We start from the raw sequence: 19510 nt of genomic DNA, 5'->3' as shown, positions 1-19510 counted from the left end.
AAAGCTACTTATATAGCTACAGTTATTTATAATTACATACAAGTTAGCGCTTAGACCATTCCCATGCACATCTTACCTGTAAACGTGCACCGATAAATACTGTACAGTGTCACTCAGTCAAGACTATTGTTAAATTGAAAGTAAACAGACAAAGAACATTGTCTGTATCAAATTTGAAGCTAAAGTGCATATTTAACAAGCAGTTATACTGTTAGCAGGGATCTTTCGTTTTGTTAGCCACTGTATAGGGCCTGAACCAATCTCTCACTTTAAAGACACAGTTCACCCAAAAAGCTAAATTCGGTCTTGCCGACCCAAACTTTTTTCTTCTGTGGAACACAAAATATATTTTGTTTCGTCAACACAAAGTTGAGTAGAGCTGTTCTGGATGTCACTGACTTTGGAGGGTGAGTAAATGACAGAATTTGCATTTGGGCTGAACAATCCCTTTACAGGCAAATTGACCTTTTCTAATACTATCTATATGAAATCAACTACAACTCTTAATTATTACAAAAAAACATACATCACATGTCCTCGAAGTCAAAGTTAACGAAGGCATATTTGATTAAAGCACAAGGTACAAAGACTTTGAGCAACCGACATAAAAATCTTATAGCAGGTATGAGGGATCGAAAAAGAACAAAATACGTAAGGAGCACCGTTTAATGGAAGAAACCGTTCTATGCTACAAAATGTTTTAAAAAGCAATGGTTTAGAAACAGTCAATGCCATGCACATCAAAGGCAGACCAAATAAAAAATAAAAAAAGGTGCAAAAGCAAATAGTCAAAGAACAAAAAAAACCGCTAACAAGCTCGAAATCACCAATGCTTTCAATCCCAATAAACATGCCGATGTTTGTAGTGTTCTCGAAGCGCTCATCTGGGCTGATGTTTTTTAACTTCAAGGGGCAGACAGAAAAGCTGTGATCATAATTCATTGCAGAGCCAGTCTGCAAATACACAGTAAGGTCATACATTCATTGTTTTACTAATTATAAAGCCTTTAGGCATAGTGGAATCTCTAAACATTCATTTATTTGTCTGCCCCAATAAATACGGCACAAGTAGCGTTACTAGAAGGTTAACCAAGTAAAGGCAAAGTTTCATCTCATTTTTTTTTTTTTACTTCACCATGTCCCTTTAGGCAGTTCAGGGGCTTCTAGTAACGCCACTGGAACAACCTTCTCATCAACCAATCAGATTTGAGGGACAAGTTTACAGTTTATGTCAGGTTTAGGTGCTTCTAAATGAGTGTTATTCACCTATCATTCCCCTCTGATTTTAGGGATAAGTTATGGGTAGGGTTAGGGTTTTGTTTTTTGGACAGGAATGTTGTTCCAGGATCAACAATAGATCCAGGAACATGTCTGTCTTGGCAAAATCACGGTGACCTTACTGGGATGAATCTATAATGGCTCCCTGTGAATGTCAAAAAGATAGCATAGATGGTAAGCGACTGCTCTCTGTTTTCCCTCTTCTTTTGTAATTTATTTATTATTTGTGTGCAGATCGGCCTGTCTGAGCGCATTGGCTCTGCGTGTCTATTTTTGTAGCTGTTGATGATTTCAGCTCGTCTGGTGTGAAAAGCAGGGTGCAGCCTTGAGGAAGCAAACCCAGAAAGCCAGAAATAGAAAAAGGGTGGCATAGAAACCTTCAAATGTCACTGATTTCTCATTCACTCCCAAAGTAGCTATTAATAACTCTTTTGTTAAAAAGGCACGAAACAGGCAAAACAAACATGCTTCACCGAAAAATACTTGCATGTAGAAGGGAAAGTGTAACATGGTCAATAGGCACTCATGTTTTCAGATGGAAGGGAGTCGAGACAGATTCTAGCAAACGGATGCTAATGACGCTTCACGGTGCACATCTGAAAGCAGGAACCAAACTGTCAGTTTAACCACAAAACCTGTTTGCATGAAGAAAAAGCTTGACATTTTGATTAACAGCTTATGTCGGGAAGATTGTCAAAACAGGTAAACTTGTGTAAAGGGACGGTCACACTACACTTTCCGGTCCGTTCACTTCCTTTCATACTGATGTGAATTCTGGAGACCGGAAATGCAAGGGAAATTCAAATTTGGTGAACTCTAACCTTCCAATTTGTATTGCGTGAATGCGTATGAACAATCTCAGATGAATTAAAAGAACAAAACATTAAATCTGCAGGTTTTCTGCGTTGAAAGTGGAGTAGATTGTATATTTTTACATTTTAGATTTATTATTATTTGTTATACGTTGAATAGAAGCGTGTGACATATCAAATTGTGGTTGCTCAAACTCAAGTATGACCGTCCCTTAAGGAGATAATGTGTTAGTGGTTGAAAGCTGTGACATTTAGCAGGCTCATCCTGACCGAGCACCGATTTTATCTGCATGTGTAAAGCGCAAAGTGAAGCGTCACATTTCAACGCATCAAACACTACAGGAAGTGGACCGATAGTTTCTCCCTCAGTTTGGCTAACTGCAGAGGTAGAGGAGCAGAGGAATAACAGAGGGGAGCGGTGAAGGAATAAGAAACAGCGCAACTTAAATAAAGGCTTTTTGTATTTTTTTTCTACATTCTCGAGTGCAGGTCTTGGCCTCATGTTTTTTTGCAGCGCAACGTACTTTTTGGTTTGCCAATAGCCAAGAATGAATTAGTGCTACAAAAACGAGTGTATTTCACAAGGATGTGAAGATCTGACCCAGAATTGACAAACAAATGAGTAGCTAATACTTTCTAAAGCAGGGTAAACTCAGAAGGCAAAATAGAACTACTCAAAATAGTTCTTCAGTAGGCAACACAATTGGTATTCAGAGCCATTATGGGGCTATGGAAGAATTTTTTACTGATAATGTAGGCGGGGGCAATTACCACCCCTTTATTTTAACAACCACAACAACAATGTATATATCCCTGCCGCCATTTTAGTTGCTAGTCGTATTCAAAGCTAAGCTATGTTTCAGCTTGTAGGCATTGGACATGACGGTTTTCCCAGAAATAGGTCTCACAGAGAAAAGCTCAACACAACAGCAGCACCATGCAGCATCCGTGTGCCCGGGCGCCAGCGCTCAGACGGTGTGCTGGTGTGAGTGTGTGCACGCGCGCGCGTGTGTGTGTGTGTGTGGTCTTGTATAATAATAACAGTCTTAAGAGGCGAAAGCAGGTCATTGCAATGATGCCGTTCCCTATGTGATGCTCCGACAAGACCTGTTGCATTCGCACAGCAGAACACGTAACATTGAGAGTGAGAAAGATTTAAGACTTTCTTCAAGCCTTCTCCCGTTTAATGACACGCACGCTCTGAGCTCTTGTGGCCGGCATCCCGCTAAGGCCCGGCACAGGGAGGGAAGACAAAAGCTCAGAGGCAAAGAGGCCCCCGGCTTCCAGCAGTCGGGACGGACGCACTGAAGCAAAAACAGGGCTCCCCAGGCTTGGCTACATGCCTCTGGACTGAAATGAGGGTGAGGGGTATTGGGGGTTTGAATGGATGGATGGAGGCAGACCCTCAGGAAATGTGGGGTGCTGAAGAGGATGGATGTCTCCAGAAGCACCAGCCCCGTTTGGTGTGCTGCTTGCGTAGAATCTCTTCCTCGCGCTCTCGCTCTTTTTGAGAACGGAGGTAGCGGTCTTCCTCCTTCAGGAACCAAACAGGGGGCCAGCGATGCTTCTCAAAGTGTTTCTGATTTTCTGGAAGAACAAACGAGAAGATGAAAATCATTTTCTTGTCCAGTATATGTATTTATTTTTTTAGTTAAAATATCTAAAGATCCTTGCAACAAGATAGATTTACTAGAGAAGCAACATAGCTAGATACTATGTGTTGTATTCAGAGACATAATTTAGCTAGGTTTATGATTAAAGTAAGAACTTTTTGCAAACGGTGTACATTTTTTTTTTTTTTTATAGATTTATTGTTTAAAAATTACGTTTATTTTTCTTATCCCAGTGACAAATAGTTTTTTTATTCATATACATCTTATGTAATAAATATTCTGATATTTTTATTTTGATAGATTTAGTTTATAGTTTTTTTTGCATTGCCATTATAAATGGCTTTACTGTCATTTTTGATTGATTTAATGTGTCCTTGCTGAATTTTTATTTATTTATACATAATATATATTTAAAAAAAATGTTTTGACCCTTACCAGGAGACATAGTCTTCATGTCTTTAGGGAACTTGCGACAAACACTATTGTAGTTGGTGCAGATGTGATGCAGACACCAGGCAGAGAGCTGTTTGGCATTGTGGAACTACAGCAGACAGAAAACAGAGTTGGGAATTTGGCACAGTGGGATTTCTCTCAATGAGACTCATTTGAAAAGCAAAGTGTGTTCATCCTTTGAACTAGAATAAAGTAGGCTGCAATGAATGAATGGTAATTCTGTAATGTGCTCCAATGGTTATATTGCCACTTCATTACTCAGTGTTCTTTACATTCTATTAAAGGCTTTGTTTGTTCATCTTTATTAATGTTACCTGAGCCATCTCCAGATAGGCCAGCACATGTCCATCAATGTCCACCCCTTTAACGGACAACAGCAACAGATCCTCAATGGCATGTTGCTCTGTAGACCATGGCAAAACACAACACAACAAGTGTTAATATGTCAGCCGTGAGGCTTAATGGTTAATAGCTTGACGGGGGGAAAATTACTCCATAACAACAAAATCGTCAACAGTGAAACATTTTTCACCTTCACCTTTAAAAAATAATACATGCTATCCCTAGTGAAAAATTAATATACCAAAATATATTTAAAATACATATACTAAGTATACTACAAAATACATTTACATATTTATGTACTGAATATAAATACCCTGCAATTGTACTTTTAGTATACTAAATTGATATACTTAAAGGTGGGATCAGTAGTTTTTGAAATATGCTGTTTGGATGTTAGTCAGTCCGACACAACAACAAACGTGTCGGCCAATCAGCATTAGGGGGCATACGACGATCGAGGAGAGAGAACGATCATGAGGGAGATTTGAACTGAAGAAAGACTGCAGAAATAGAGATGAGACACAATACAAAAGAGAAAAGCTCAGAAGAAATCACTGGAAAATAAAGGGTTATGTCTGGGCAAGAGCTTTAGGACCAGCGTTAATATTAGAAACGCTGTCCAGCGCTGGAGAGAGCTAAGTGGGACGGCCTGAAAACAGATGTGGACATTGCTTTGATTCGCTCCACACGTGAGCAACACTGGGTTTGAGTGTCATTGTGTGTCTGGAGCTGCTGTGCTGTTGGCAACTAACAACCAACTCTTGTTTGTAATTACTATTGTGTACTGTACGTACATTTTTTGTGCTTCCTTGTCATTCGTTCATCATCTGCGCTTTATTTTTCGTGAAGCATTATTCTGTTGCGCTTCTGTATTAACAGATATCCTCTCTTAGGTTGCGTGCGTAACAGAGGACAGTTGGTGAGACTCGCACTGACGACTGCTAGTGAATGCGGTGTTTGGCGCCATTGTTAGTGCACTCGACTCACTTGCAGGGGATCTGGGTTTGAGACCGACTCAGAGCAGGGCTGGTATGATTGGATTGTGAGTTTTGGAGGCGGAGCAATGAAGAAGGGGCGTGTTTGTTTGGGTTGAATTCAAATATCAACACTGACCAACAGCATATTTCAAAAACTACTGATCCAACCTTTAAAGTCTGCTAAATTGGAACAACTAATTTTGTACGTAATGCAAGTATATCCTTAGTTGGACCTCAGCACTATTTCCGGATAACTAAATTATATTTGATTGTGCTAAAGTGGAACTATTGCAAGTATACTTTAGGTACACTTTAAATATCTTGCATTTAAAGAATTATAATATATTACAGGGATCATACTATCCTTGCTAATAGTGATATTAAAACATATTTTCAGCTTGTTATTAATAAATGTGCATTGTGCAATAAAGAAGTACTCCAAAAAAAGTTTAATTATAATATTTATATCAGCAAGTCTCAAGCGATATGTCAGTAAATATGTTAATGGATTTGTAGTATACCTAATATGAAAAAAAAAAAAATATATATATATATATATATATATATATATATATATATATATATATATATTAAATACATTTTGGTATAGGTTTTTTTCACTAGGTATTGTTTAGCTGTAGATAATACTTATTTTATTTATTTATTCACTTTTTCAAGTTTAAATGCTATCATTTTTTTTATATTAACCAGCATATTAGTGTTTGGCACATCCAAACAACAGTCTTTGCAAATTCATGCTCAAAGATTTGTGTGAAAAAAATCAAGATCTTCCTCCCCAGGCCCATTAACACAGCATTATACAGTGTTTTTTCAAGGTACACTGTCTGCCTTCAGGTAAACATAGAGCCATTACCTGTTAGAGCTACAAGGCGGGGAAGACAGAGGCGGTTAGCTAGTATTATGAGGTCCATTGGCTCCAGTTCAGGGCATGGTGTCAATACACCACAGTAGAGAAACTCCAGAACGGCTCTCATACAGGCACAACTGGTGTTGGGGATTGACACCTGAAAATAGAAACCAAGAAAGAAAAAGACGTGTGGGTTAGCAAAAAACACCCTAAATATTTCAAGTTCACAGTTATTAACAAAAGCCCACGTTGAGAAAAGTTTGTGGAAACAGATTTCATAACCCACGCTGAGGGATGTTTATTCATAGCTCATCTCTAGGACATGGAAACTCGGGAAGCAGATTGATCCAGGGATGAAACAATCTGCTCCACACCTCTCCCCTATTGAGACCTGCATGGTCCTGGCTGCTGACCATTAGAGGAGGCCTTCTTGTTGACATGGCAGGACCCGGAGTGGCCAAAAAAGCGGTTAGAAAGGGATGTATTTGTCCAGGAAGGCTAGTGGAGGAAAGGGCCTGGGAGAGCGATAGAAGGGCGAGGGCAGCGGCCTCCACAAGGGGTCTTTCATCCTTCAGGAGATTAAAGCACTGTGTGAAACCGTTGACAGTCTCAGCTTAAAGCTGTGGAAAAATAACTCTGTGGGCTTGTCGCTACGGGAAACCTGGCCTCTGCATAAACAGGAGCCAAAAAAACAGCCTACAGGAGAGACTGTCATCATATATGTAAACTGTGAACACAGGATAATACGCAACATTCAGTAAGTTTCAGCTCCTGTATACTGATATGGCACATTTTGTCATCATATTTAAAATAGCCACTTGGTGCACCAATTTAACTTTTTTTTTTTTTTTAATGACTGTATTATTCTGCTTTTAGTGAATGGATGTACATCATATTAGTACAAGCCCACACTAAGTTTGGGGTTAGTGAGATTTTTCGAACTTTTATTCAACAAAGAAAGTTTTCATTATAACAAAAAAAAAAAAAAAAAACTTTTTAACTTTCGATTTATAAATGAATCCTAAAAAGTTTCACGATTTTCACAAAAATATTAAGCAGCACAGCTGTTTTCAACAACTGCTTTAATAATGATAAATGTTTCTTGAGCAGCAAATCAGCATATTAGAATGATTTCTGAAGGATCATGTGACACTGAAGACTAGAGTAATGATGCTGAATAATCAGCTTTGTCCTCACAAGAATAAATAACATTTTAAAACATATCAAAATAGAAAACAGTTATTGATCAGTTATTAAATGATAATTATATTTAATTATATTATTCTAATATAACATTTCACAATATTACTGTTTTTACTGTATTGTTGATCAAATTAAAGAGACTTCTTTCCAAAACTTTTTTAAAAATCTTACTGACCCAAACTTTTGAACAGCACTGCATTTCAAAAATGATTCTCGATTGTGGGACCACTTTGCTCATCCTTCAGAGAAAGTTACAATTTTGGCGCCATTGTACTATTATGGTAGATTTAGGGGCATAAATAACACTGCTGAGTTCCCTGGAGGCAACATGACATAATTTCCCACATCCAACACCATTCATAACCAAAATACACCAAAAAGGGTAGAGAGCAAACAAAGGCATGCTTATTCCTTCAGCTCCAAGGAACAGGAAAGGAATTAAGGGAGAGCTTTCAGCAGGGACACAAGAGGAAAGTGCCGGGCCTATGAATCAATCCATGGCAACCTTCTCCTAATGCTGTTGTCATGCTCAGACTAAGCAGTTGTTCCTCTGTGAATTAGGACAGGATGGAGTGGATTTAATTGCCTCTGCAGTTACCCTGTTTGAGGACTGAACACTTATATGGCACAGATGTTTGTAGCAACCTGGAAACCACTGGCACTTGTGTAGGGTTTGTCCTCTAAAAATAGTGCTCAACATGAGTAACATCTTAATGCTTCAAATAACATGTACATCCAATTAAGAAATGACAAGATGTGTCCACTTACTCTAAACTGCACTGAGTTGTGAATTAAACAAAAACAAGTGCAAGACTCAAAATGCATCAAACCACAACAACTGTCAAAACAAAATCTGTACTGCTTCCACCACATGAGTAGGAGTTGGTGGGAACGGCGGCTGTAAGCTGACACAGATTCTATAGGTCAGAGATGATACATTGGGGGGTAACAAGATGACACTCAGCGGTACTTCAGAAGCCTAGGGGTGCCCTTCACCTGTCTGTCTCAAAGCCAATTAACAGAATGTCAGTGTGAATATGACCTCTCATTATGGCTAAAGGGTAGACTTAAAAGACGCAGAGGAGACACAGTAGGCAACTTCCTGTTAAAACCCAAAGATAACAATGGTGCCATGAGTGAATGGAAATGTTGTTTGCCTCAATCCTCCAAATACAATCAAACAAACTCTATAGATTTTGCAGACACAGGTGTGGGGCACAGTATATAAATACCAATATCGGTTATCAGATTATACGATTTTAACACTAGTAATATACAGTAATAAGACTGTTATTATAGTTATTATAAACTGCATTCAGTAGTTTGGGGACAATTTAAAAGGTTTTACACATTAAGAAATAAATTGTGTTGTGTAATTTTGAACAAATAAATTGTGTACACTCACATAATAATAATAATTCATTACATTTATATAGCGCTTTTCTAGGCACTCAAAGCGCATCACATAGAAGGGGGAATCTCCTCAACCACCACCAATGTGCACTGCAGTATCCACTTGGATGATGCGACGGCAGCCATATTGCGCCAGAACGCCCTCCGCACACCAGCTTACTGGTGGAGGGGAAACAGAGTGATGAAGCCAATTGGTATATATACGTATATATATATATATGGGGATGATTAGGAGGCCATGATGGACAGAGGCCACTGGGCGAATTTGGCCAGGATGCCGGGGTCACACCCCTACTCTTTCGAAAGACATCCTGGGATTTTTAATGACCACAAAGAGTCAGGACCTCGGTTTAACGTCTCATCCGAAGGACGGTGCTCCTGGTTAGTACCTGGATGGGAGACCGTATTTGACAGTATAGTGTCCCCGTCACTACACTGGGGCGTTAGGACCCACACAGACCACAGGGTGAGCGCCCCCTGCTGGCCTCACTAACACCTCTTCCAGCAGAAACCTGGTTTTCTCAGAAGGTCTCCCATCCAGGTACTAACCAGGCTCAACCCTGCTTAGCTTCAGTGGGCAACCAGTCTTGGGCTACAGGGTGATATGGCTGCTGGTTAGACTAATCAGAAGCCTGGCTGCTGGTTAGACTACATGAGACTATTCTCATAATAGTGTTCTATAAAAATGCGTTTTAATTATATATGGTGCGGGTCCCCCTCTTAGTGTATTTCGCCATGTTAAAATGACGTGATCTGCGATGTTTCACTAAACGGACACTCACTGGCTCATTGGCTGCCACCTCTGTAGACATGCTAGTAGCATAGCATAGTTTGGTGACGTGAAGAGTGAAGATTAGACAATGAAACACACGCATGCTTTCTTGACCAGCGGAGACAATGGGAGAATCAGTACCTGTATGGCCAAAGATGCAGAAAAGGTCCAGAAGACAAAGTTCGACAAAGACAAAAAGCTATAGCATACACACAGACAAAAAGCTATAGCATACACACTGATATACGTATACGTATACGTATACATAAGGTGGAAAGATTTTATGATGCTGAAAATGCCCAAGAATTTGCTTTTTGCTTTTTTTTTTTTTTTTTGGACAGATAAGGGAATATATTATTGTGGACCTCTCTAAAACTCAGTGTAATTTACACAAAACACAGTGATGCTCCATGTCAATATATAGCAGTGCAGCATCTAACAGTGTGGTCTCGGTACTTTAAGTAGAAGAACAGTGATGTTGATGTTTGCTAAAGAACAACTGAATGCACCCTTAAATGTAATCTTTAACAAATTGGAAAATGAACATCCATTTTTCATACTGTACTTTATAATGTGATACCTAAATTCACTAGTTTTTAGCATTTTATTTTCAACTGATTTTAGCATGCAATTTAAATTAAATGGTGATGGAAAAATGAATATTCTGTGTTTAATTTGTTGTTCCTTGGAAGAAGAATTGAAAAGAAAAAATTATACTACATAGAAACTACCTTGAGAAGAAAAAGAGGTCAAGACCCAGGGCAATGTGCGTTACGGAGGAAGTGGTCACCTACCAAAAACAACCAGACTCCTTCTCATCAACTAACAACAGCAGTGCCCGAAACCACAGTCTCCGCCTTCATTGTCTACATTTTCACTTCGTCTTTGTCTCACGGGGAAAATGTGACAGTTTCTCACATTTGAGCTTCGCTTGGGCTTGTGCTAATCACACTCAGAAGTATGACATTGCTGAAAGGAATTCTGACACCTGAGGGTCTCCCATATACATTCAGAGACTTCCTGCCTTAAAAAGCAGCATGTTTAAAACAGAGAACAGCTCCTGAGACTCACATTGAGTTTCATGTGATGTAAACGTACAACATAAAAGACCTATAAATAACATTCAGATGCAGAAGCAGTGCAGACGTTGTATGGATTTTTAAAGTTGTCTTCAGTAATACGTATGTGCTGCCAAACCTTAAAAAACCTTGAGACATAAATCTGAGCATGGACTAGAATAGTGTCACCGTCATGTTCAGTTTGTTTTGGTTTTCCCTCGCCACTCATCAGTCACCATGGACACTATGACACTCATCTTCACAGCTGTTCGTCTTAAATCATCTCTGTATTTAAGTTCCTGCTTGTGTTCAGTTCTTTGTTTGTGTTATGTTTGCACGCTGTTTAGCACGTTGGCTATTATCTTTGTATGTATCTAATAAACCTCGTATTACCTCCATCATTGTCTTCCTTGAACTCAGGGTTACAAATAGTAAAGCTTACATGTGGTAGATCATTCAAGGACAACTCTTGAGTCTGTGCGTCACAAACTGAGGCGTAACAATAATGTGCAGCTTTACACAAGTAACATTTGAGCACAGACTCCGAAAAACCCACTTACGGGTGAACGATCAGGCTTTACTCAACTGAATGACACTTTCTAAAAATGTGCCACCCCGAGGTCTTGCAAGGGCTTTAAATCTGGTTATACAACATCTTCTGTACCGGCTGCCGTGCAGACAGTGACAAGGGCTCGCTCTATTCAAAACCTCATTCTAAAAATAGTACAGTGTTCACTACAGCCAGTCGCTACACTGCCAATGTGCCAGACCAGAGGAGATGAAGAACAAGTCATTTGGCTGCTCTTTGCCTCACATCATTACTATAATGTATGTAACAGGCTTAATTAATACATTTTTTAACATTGTGGAGCATTTAAAAAGCCCGGTGAACATTTCCAAAGCAATTGTTGCTTAAAGCCAAGAAAGATGCACCAGAGGAGGGACACTTTCAAGTGGAATGGCATGTATACAAAGAATTTTAAGAAAACTTGGTAGCTTAAGTCGACGACCAAACAACCCATCTCCTTGTGAACTCCAGGTGAAATTTGCTCCTAATGAGATCTCTAATCAAAACACACCCAAACTGCTTGAATTAAATGTACACTGTGCACAAATAAGAGACAAAATAGAAATAACACTACCTCAAAGTTAGTTACTGTACCAACTAATGGACATATAGACACTATTTCAGTGTCAACCAAAATAGACATCAAAAAGATACATTAAAAGAGATTTTCCATAAATAAATAAAACATTCTCTCATCATTCAATCACCTTTATGCCGTCCCAGATGTCCCATCTCTGTGAGTCCATATAATGCAAGCGAATGAAACCCTCAAAGTTGACACTTCAAAAACCACGCAAAACGAACACGAATGTAATCTAAACAGCTCCAGTTAATAAATCAATGTCTTCTGGATCGAAACGTGCTTATAAACTATCGCTTTTGGCGTCATACATGCTTGATGTAAGCGCGTTGTGAAACTCGCGCGAGAAGTGGTGGTCCTCTTTGCTTTCACATTACTCAGTATTTATTAGTATTTTTCTCAAACAAACCTATCGGTTTGCTAAAGAAGACATTGATTCATCAACTCGAGTTGTTTGGATTACCATTGTGTTCGTTTTGCGTGTTTTTGAAGTGTCGAGAAATCTGTCCACTTTCATTACATGGACTCACAGGAATGGTTTATTTTTCTAAAAATCGGTTTGTGTTCATCTGAAAAAAGAAGATATACATCTGGGAACGGCATGAGGATGAGTAAATGATGAGAGAATTTTCATTTTTGGGGGAAGTATCCATTTATACTCCTTAAAATACAATGCTTGACCAAAGAGCATGTCAAGCTTGTCAAAACAGAACCAAGTTTACTTGTCTCTGGCCACCTTGTGTTGCTCTCTATGTGACATACTCTCAGACAATACTGTCAGGATAGAAAAGCAGACAGCATCCTATTCCCACATCAGTTTGTTCTTGTGCTGTAAATCTAGCTCCCTGTAATGCTTGTAATGTTATACAGGGCGATCCGGTTCACCGGCAGGCCTGGATAATTATAACCCAGCCTGTTGTCTCTCTACCTCGGGTGTTGGTCAGCTTGGTTCCGAGTTCCTGGCCTCAGAGCGCTTGTCTTTCTAGAACTTGAGCTGACAGACGGTAGCCCAAGGAAATCAGAGAGCGTGCACGGGATAGACCTGGATAGAGTGTGCAGGTGAGATCGGCCTCAGAAAGGAATACAGCGAAACCTTACCTTTGACACCCGACTTAATAGTTTTGGATGAAAAATACATGAGCTAAATTTATGCCAAGCAGAAACTGTCAGAATAATTCCATAGAAAACAAGTGTAACTTTTTCAAAAACTGTGTGGAATGGTTATCATGTGCTAATTTAACCTGTTAACCTGCAACCCCATTTTTGAAAAATCCCCAGATATGGCATTCCCAAACCGAAACAGATACAGTTCATGAACCCTTTGTACTAAAAGCACAAGTAAGATCTCATTTGAAAGCTGACACCTGGAAGTTTATTGTAAATGTAGAATTAATTATTGTCATAATGAAAAAAAATAGTTATAAATAGCTTCAAAGTTTTGTAAAATTATTATACATTTATTTTTATGAAACATCTTCATGAAAATAAAATTGAAGTTGGCATTGTAGCAATCTAGAAATGCACTGCAGCTAAAGCCACATGTCTGGCCATGTTATATTTAAAATCTGAAGATGATAAGTCTAAAACTCTGTATTTAGTTCAATGTTTTTCAAGATCATGTCATATGACTTTATTTTGATTAGACTGGTGTTTATTGTCATCTTATAAGCATCTATTCAGTCTATTGCCTCTATTGTTTTGTGATGCAAAAACGAGCCCCATTCAGTGTCAGTCTCCCCTGCACATATTCACACCTCTCCACCCTGATTATTGCTCTAAATATGCTTTTCTTTTGTCTGCATTATAATCACTAACGACTAGCAATTCACACTGTTTCAATCCCTCATTTCTTTTATAAAAGTTCTCACTTCACAGTGAAACTGTATCAAATGCCCTTTTTGAAAAACGAAACATTTTAGTAAGCATTCTTATTTAGAAAAAAAATCATAAAAATTACACCGAAGTTAGGTAGCAGGTGCTCAGTACTAGCTAGCATGTTAGCTTAGCACACCATCAATACACGACAATTTATGAGAATAAAACTATGTTTGTGCTCCAAACTTACTTTACAGCGCAAGTCGAGTGTTTTTAATAACTTTCTGTAATCTGATTTGGCTTCAGATAAAAAAATCAGATAGAAAATATATTATTTTATTGTATTCTGCACAATTTGAAAGTCTATCTCGATTAGCATTACATTATACATATAATCTATTATTATGAAAATACCTGACATGACTCGAAGAACACAGGTAAATCAAATATCATTGCAATCATGTTTATTGTCTTCAAAACATCTTTATCTGCACTTTACAGCGATCTCTGATAGCTTTGTTGTGTCAGGACTTCCTGAATGTCACATGATTATGGCTCTTCTTCATGTGATCCATATATGGACTTTACTGTGCAACAGCGCCCCAGACTTCAGTATGAATGGATAACACAGTAAATCAGAGTATACAGCGCTCAAAATGATTACATCGACGCATTTGGGTATAAATTCAATAAATATTATTCCTGTCTATAGAAATCTGATGTAAACTTATGAGAATCTATCAATATTTCTCCAAATCTGCACATGTTTGAGCTAAAAGCCCTGAGGGACGTTGTTTTGTCAAGCGCTGTCATGACGATCGCACGGGAGTTTTTTTCTGAATGAGAGCAGCTGACGCTCATAATTCATATTAAAGGTAACGACTCGTTTTTTAATTTCATAACTCCTGACACAAATTAAGACATAACTGTCACTATAAGTTTCTCAGAATACAATAGTGGTCAAATACTGAAACTTGAGTCTTATATCGTTTTAATGATGTATAGTTTGTCAAGTTAATAACATTAAATATGATAGTAACTTTGAACTATTTAAAAAAAAAACGCTTCAGAGCGCCCACGCACTGGTGACGGTTAACAGGTTTAACATGCAATTAATTTAAACATTGCTGAAAAATACCCCTTAGAGTCCAATTAACTATGAAACATAAAACTATGAAATATAAAACTTCCTTTACACATGATGGTGCTGAGGAAGTGACTGTGCCTTTATTTCAGGAAGTGCCTATTTTAACAGACTTCCTGTTACTGCAAACTATGCAATGCACCGAAACACACACAAAGATATTAGCTTGTTTTGTCAAGAGATTTTGCATAATCTAAAGAGATAGTATCTCATGGATCATTTCTTGATGGAGCCCTGCACATAACATGCGGACAAAAATATATATCATGACAACAAATTAAGAATTGTTCTCTTGTTTTAGTAAATCATGGCCATGAATTTAGAATGTGTTCCCTCATTTAGTAAATCATGGCCACATTGAACTAATTCGTTCCTTCGTTTTGATTCAACTAAAACAAGGGGGAACGAGTTAGTAAAACTATAAGTCGTGGGAATTAATTGTTAATTTGTGGCCATGATATACTTTTTTTCCCCCACATATCATGTGCAGGGCTCCGTACATATCACATGGAAATGAAATAAGCAAAATACAGATGGAAAAAAAAGTACCTGATCTACCTTGTCTAGGAAAATATGGCTACCATTTACTCTCTAGACCTTTTGATTTGGAAACTTATATTCACCGATCAATAGTATGTTTTTTTTAAGGAATTAATACTTTTATTTAGCAAGGACACATTAAATTGGAGAGTAAAGACATTTAATCTTACAAAAGATTTATATGTCATATAAATGCTGTTCTTTTCAACTTTCGATTCATCAAAGAATCCTGAAAAAAAAGTATCACGTTTCCACAAAAATATAAAGCAGCATAATTTTTTCATTTTCAAGATATGTTTCTTGGGCACCAAATCAGCATATTACAATGATTTCTGACACTGCAGACTGGAGAAATGGCTGCTGAAAATTCAGCTTTGCCCTCAGAGAAATAAATTACATTTTAAAATATATTAAAATAGAAAGAAGTTATTTTAAATAGCAAAAATATTTTATAATATTACTGGTTTTACTCTATTTTTGATTTTTTTTTTAAATCATTCTTTCTCAAAAGGACACTCATATAGCAATTAAAAAAAAAAAAATCTAAGTAAAACAATTACAACTGATGCCAACCTATAATAATATGACTCTACCATAATGTCAAAACTAGAGCAACTCCTAAAGTTGGTCTACAACCTCAATCCCAGCAAATAAATCTTTCTAGACCCCTTCTAGTTTCCCTCTTTTAAATACAAGAGAGCAGACAGAAAGCAGATATATCTCAGCGTGTGTTCCCGCTGGCGCAGGACCTCCTCTCAGTCTCGGCATGAGTCTGCCTGGAGCACTTTCCTCAGAGGCCTGTTTAGTCCTGCGGGGCTGTTAATTCATCCATATGGATGAGATGGTCGCCTGTCGCAGCTGCATCAATGTGGGTCAGGCTGTCATAGAGGTGGCCTAGTTTTAACTACCTGTGCCACTTTTTTAGTGGGATCTGTCAGAGCTCCAGGGTAGGAAGGATCAAGGTGACTGAGTCTAATCATTACTTTGTGGGTCCATAAATAAATTTAGGTGAAACTCTAAAAATGTGAAATCGTTATAGCCAATTTTCTGTTGAGATTAAATCAAACCCATATGACAGACTACTGATGTCAAAAATACAGGTACCTAGTCGATACTACCACAGTGTCTACACTGGACATGACAATTGTCATGGACAAAGCGACCATTGCAAATCTATTTGTTCTTCATATTAGAAGTATCACAAGCATTTGGAGTAAGTCAGAAATAGGGACATCAGTTTCGGGGACTTGTTGTGTCGTGTTGCATCCAGTGTAGATAGCATCGCTAATTATAATGGGTTCTATTTGCTATTGTCGTATCGCGTCACTTGCATCTGGTGTAGACATGGTGTGAGAGTAAAAAACAAATTTAACAATACCTACCACGAGTGTATTTGTCTTACTGCACTGGTAGATTTAATTTTAACCCAAGTATAAAAGTCAAAAACAAGTGAAAATAAAATCTGTCAGTGCAGTAAGAGTAAGACAAAATACACTTCTTACAGCCCAATCACATTTAAGAATGAAATTTCAGTAAAATTTTGTAAAAAAAAAGTTCAATAATGTAGAGATGCATAAAGGTCACTTTCAATACAAGCAGCTTCCTATTGGTCATGTGCCAGTTCAATCAAACTTGTGTGGGGAAATTTCCACCAGAAGTCCATCAGGCAAAATAATAATTCCCCGCAAAATTTCGCCAAGCAACACTAAATGAGATCACATCTTTAATACTTATGCTGTTTTGCTTCTCAGATAAATCTTCTTTTAAGCATATCAGTATTTGTCTATGACCTTAGCATAGATAGCGCCATGATCCTACTTTAATGAAATATGAATCTCTGCTCACCTCCTCAATATAGCTTTCCATGAAGGATCCACGAAACATGGCTGCCATCCAATCACAGCTTGAGATGAGCAGTGGCTTGTGTGCTGGCAGATATCCGTCATCTAATCGAAACACCACATCTAAAACCAGGAGGAAAAGAGCACACATCTCGGCGTGTGTCACAGAGTCGAGGCTACAGAGGGGGAGACAGGTGGACGGACGAACACAAAGAGACAGACGAGAAGACAAATAGACACACAGACCGATAATAAATAGACAGATTGACAAGGCTAAGGATAAGAAGACAGAAAAAAGTGAAGGGAGGGCCAGACCATATAGGGGGCAATTTTATTTTAGCAGCGAATCCTTTAGAGACTGCCATGGATGACTCCACATGTTCACTGTTGCTCACTAAATACGTTAAACAACAGATGATGTTGGAAGGTTGCTTAGCATTATGCTGAAGGAATGAGGAGGGCATGTTGGGAAAACTGCACTTAATTAAATTCAATGCTGATTTTGACTCTGACGGGAAAAGCTAATAAATCTCTAATGATTTGGTTTCTAATCTTCAGCATACCCTTATATTGGGGACACACTTAATGACTAGCTGAAACATTCTAAGACTGAACTGAACACACTTACAGACTGTTTCCAACGACTGGAGCAGATTTTAAACAGCGACTGTGAACACAGACTGAATGCAACTGTCTCTGACTCTGCGCGTTTGGGTATGATCAGTCGTAAGTATCAAATTGCATTCATAATCGGCCTTACAGTCGTTAAGTGTGTCCCCGGCTTTAGGAAATGTACAAGTAGTCCTCTGGCTAAAATGGAGATGAAAAACATTCAGGTTTTCAAACATGAGAGAAGCAGCTTCATGGTTGAGTAATTCGATTATGACAATTGCAGAGGATGCAATGAAATAAACAGGTGTAAGTGGAGAGTACAGGAGTGTTGAGGTTAATTTTTTAAAGGTTAAATATGACAAACATGCACACAAAACACAAGACATGACAATAACAGAGATTAAGCGACACAGAACACCACAAAGCAGAAATGCAAACATGTTCACAATATGCAATTAATTGACAGCAAATGAAAGCAGATATTTTAAAGCACTCCACTGGGTATTTTCTCAAAACAACGACAACAACAAAAAACAGAGACTGAATGAAGGAAAGGAAAGACAAATTGTGCAAATTGACTACTCGACTACTAGAGTATAAACTTTTCTGTTCCATTTTGAATGGAAAATAGAACTCATGAGGCTCGAGTCAATGGTGTCACTACGAAAACCTTTTGAATGTGAGATTAGATATAGTCAATAACACCAGAACCTCCTGAAAAATCAGAATTATACTAATTAGGACAGTTAATTAGTAAAAAAAAAAATCAATTAGAACTTCATTAATTTTTTTCTCGTTCCCTCAGCAACATCAAAAGTTGTCAAAAGTCATTATAGTTGAAGATTGAAAACTGGAGAAAACACTTGATTCAGTTTCTCAGTGTTAAACGATAAAATAGATAGATAGCAGGGTATTTTCACAATACGATGTTGTGTCACAAAATGATATGAACTGATTTTCCTTATGAGTTTAATCTAACATCTACAATATAGACCTTGTTCAGAGCAGCGCCATGACAGGTATGAAAGTGGGGCTGTAAGTGATAGACTTACTGTGTTTTCAATGGCTTCCGCTGTAAAAAGCTATATAAAGCTCCTAGATCACAATTTTCCACAGCTCATGTTTTCTGGAGTTTTTTGCTACAAAATTTCTTGGAAAGATATTTTTGCAGTGTTTCTTCAGCAGAACAATCCCAAAACACATTAAATAACAGTACAACCCACTGAAGAGATCATACATGTCTATCCCCCACAGCCTCGCTTTCATTCCCATTGAAAATCAAAGATGGCGCTGCTTTGAATAAGATAGATAGATAGATACTATATTATTATTGCGTCCTCAGAGAAATACGTAATGCATGTTTGACCCTGATTTCAGATTGCCTACCAGCAAAGGCACCCTTGCTCAGGCACTCTTTGATCCGGTTGGCACGACGCACGTGGAAGGCTTTGGTGATCTCCTGGTTCATGAAGCTCTCACGGTTCAGCACGTTGGCCACCATCATACGCAGGTCGAAGACCTCTAGAAGCTCAGCGATGGTGGCAACCTGCATCAGATCCCCACGTTTCTCATCCAAGTGACCCGTGTAAAGGTACTGCAGCACTGCCTAAAAGAGCCG

At 38.3% G+C, this 19510-nt stretch overlaps 1 protein-coding gene across 1 annotated transcript in view; it reads right to left on the bottom strand.

Annotated features, from left to right (window-relative positions):
- Positions 1-2830: 2830 nt before the first annotated feature.
- rhobtb4 (Rho related BTB domain containing 4) overlaps positions 2831-19510 on the bottom strand; it is a 37574-nt gene continuing 20894 nt past the window's right edge. Inside the window, exons 6-11 of the mRNA XM_056270007.1 lie at positions 19279-19498; positions 17285-17403; positions 6353-6503; positions 4471-4559; positions 4139-4244; positions 2831-3677 (exon numbers count right to left, since the gene is read on the bottom strand). Coding sequence (XP_056125982.1) covers positions 3496-3677; positions 4139-4244; positions 4471-4559; positions 6353-6503; positions 17285-17403; positions 19279-19498 — 867 coding nt within the window. The 3' untranslated portion in view covers positions 2831-3495. The remainder of the gene's footprint in view (positions 3678-4138; positions 4245-4470; positions 4560-6352; positions 6504-17284; positions 17404-19278; positions 19499-19510) is intronic.

The sequence above is a fragment of the Rhinichthys klamathensis genome, unplaced genomic scaffold, assembly GCF_029890125.1.
Source record: "Rhinichthys klamathensis goyatoka isolate OS25496 unplaced genomic scaffold, OSU_Roscu_1.1 h1tg000296l_1, whole genome shotgun sequence".
NCBI classification, from domain to species: domain Eukaryota; kingdom Metazoa; phylum Chordata; class Actinopteri; order Cypriniformes; family Leuciscidae; genus Rhinichthys; species Rhinichthys klamathensis.
Note: the sequence above shows the minus strand (reverse complement) of the source record. Positions and strands in the feature narration are given on the sequence as shown.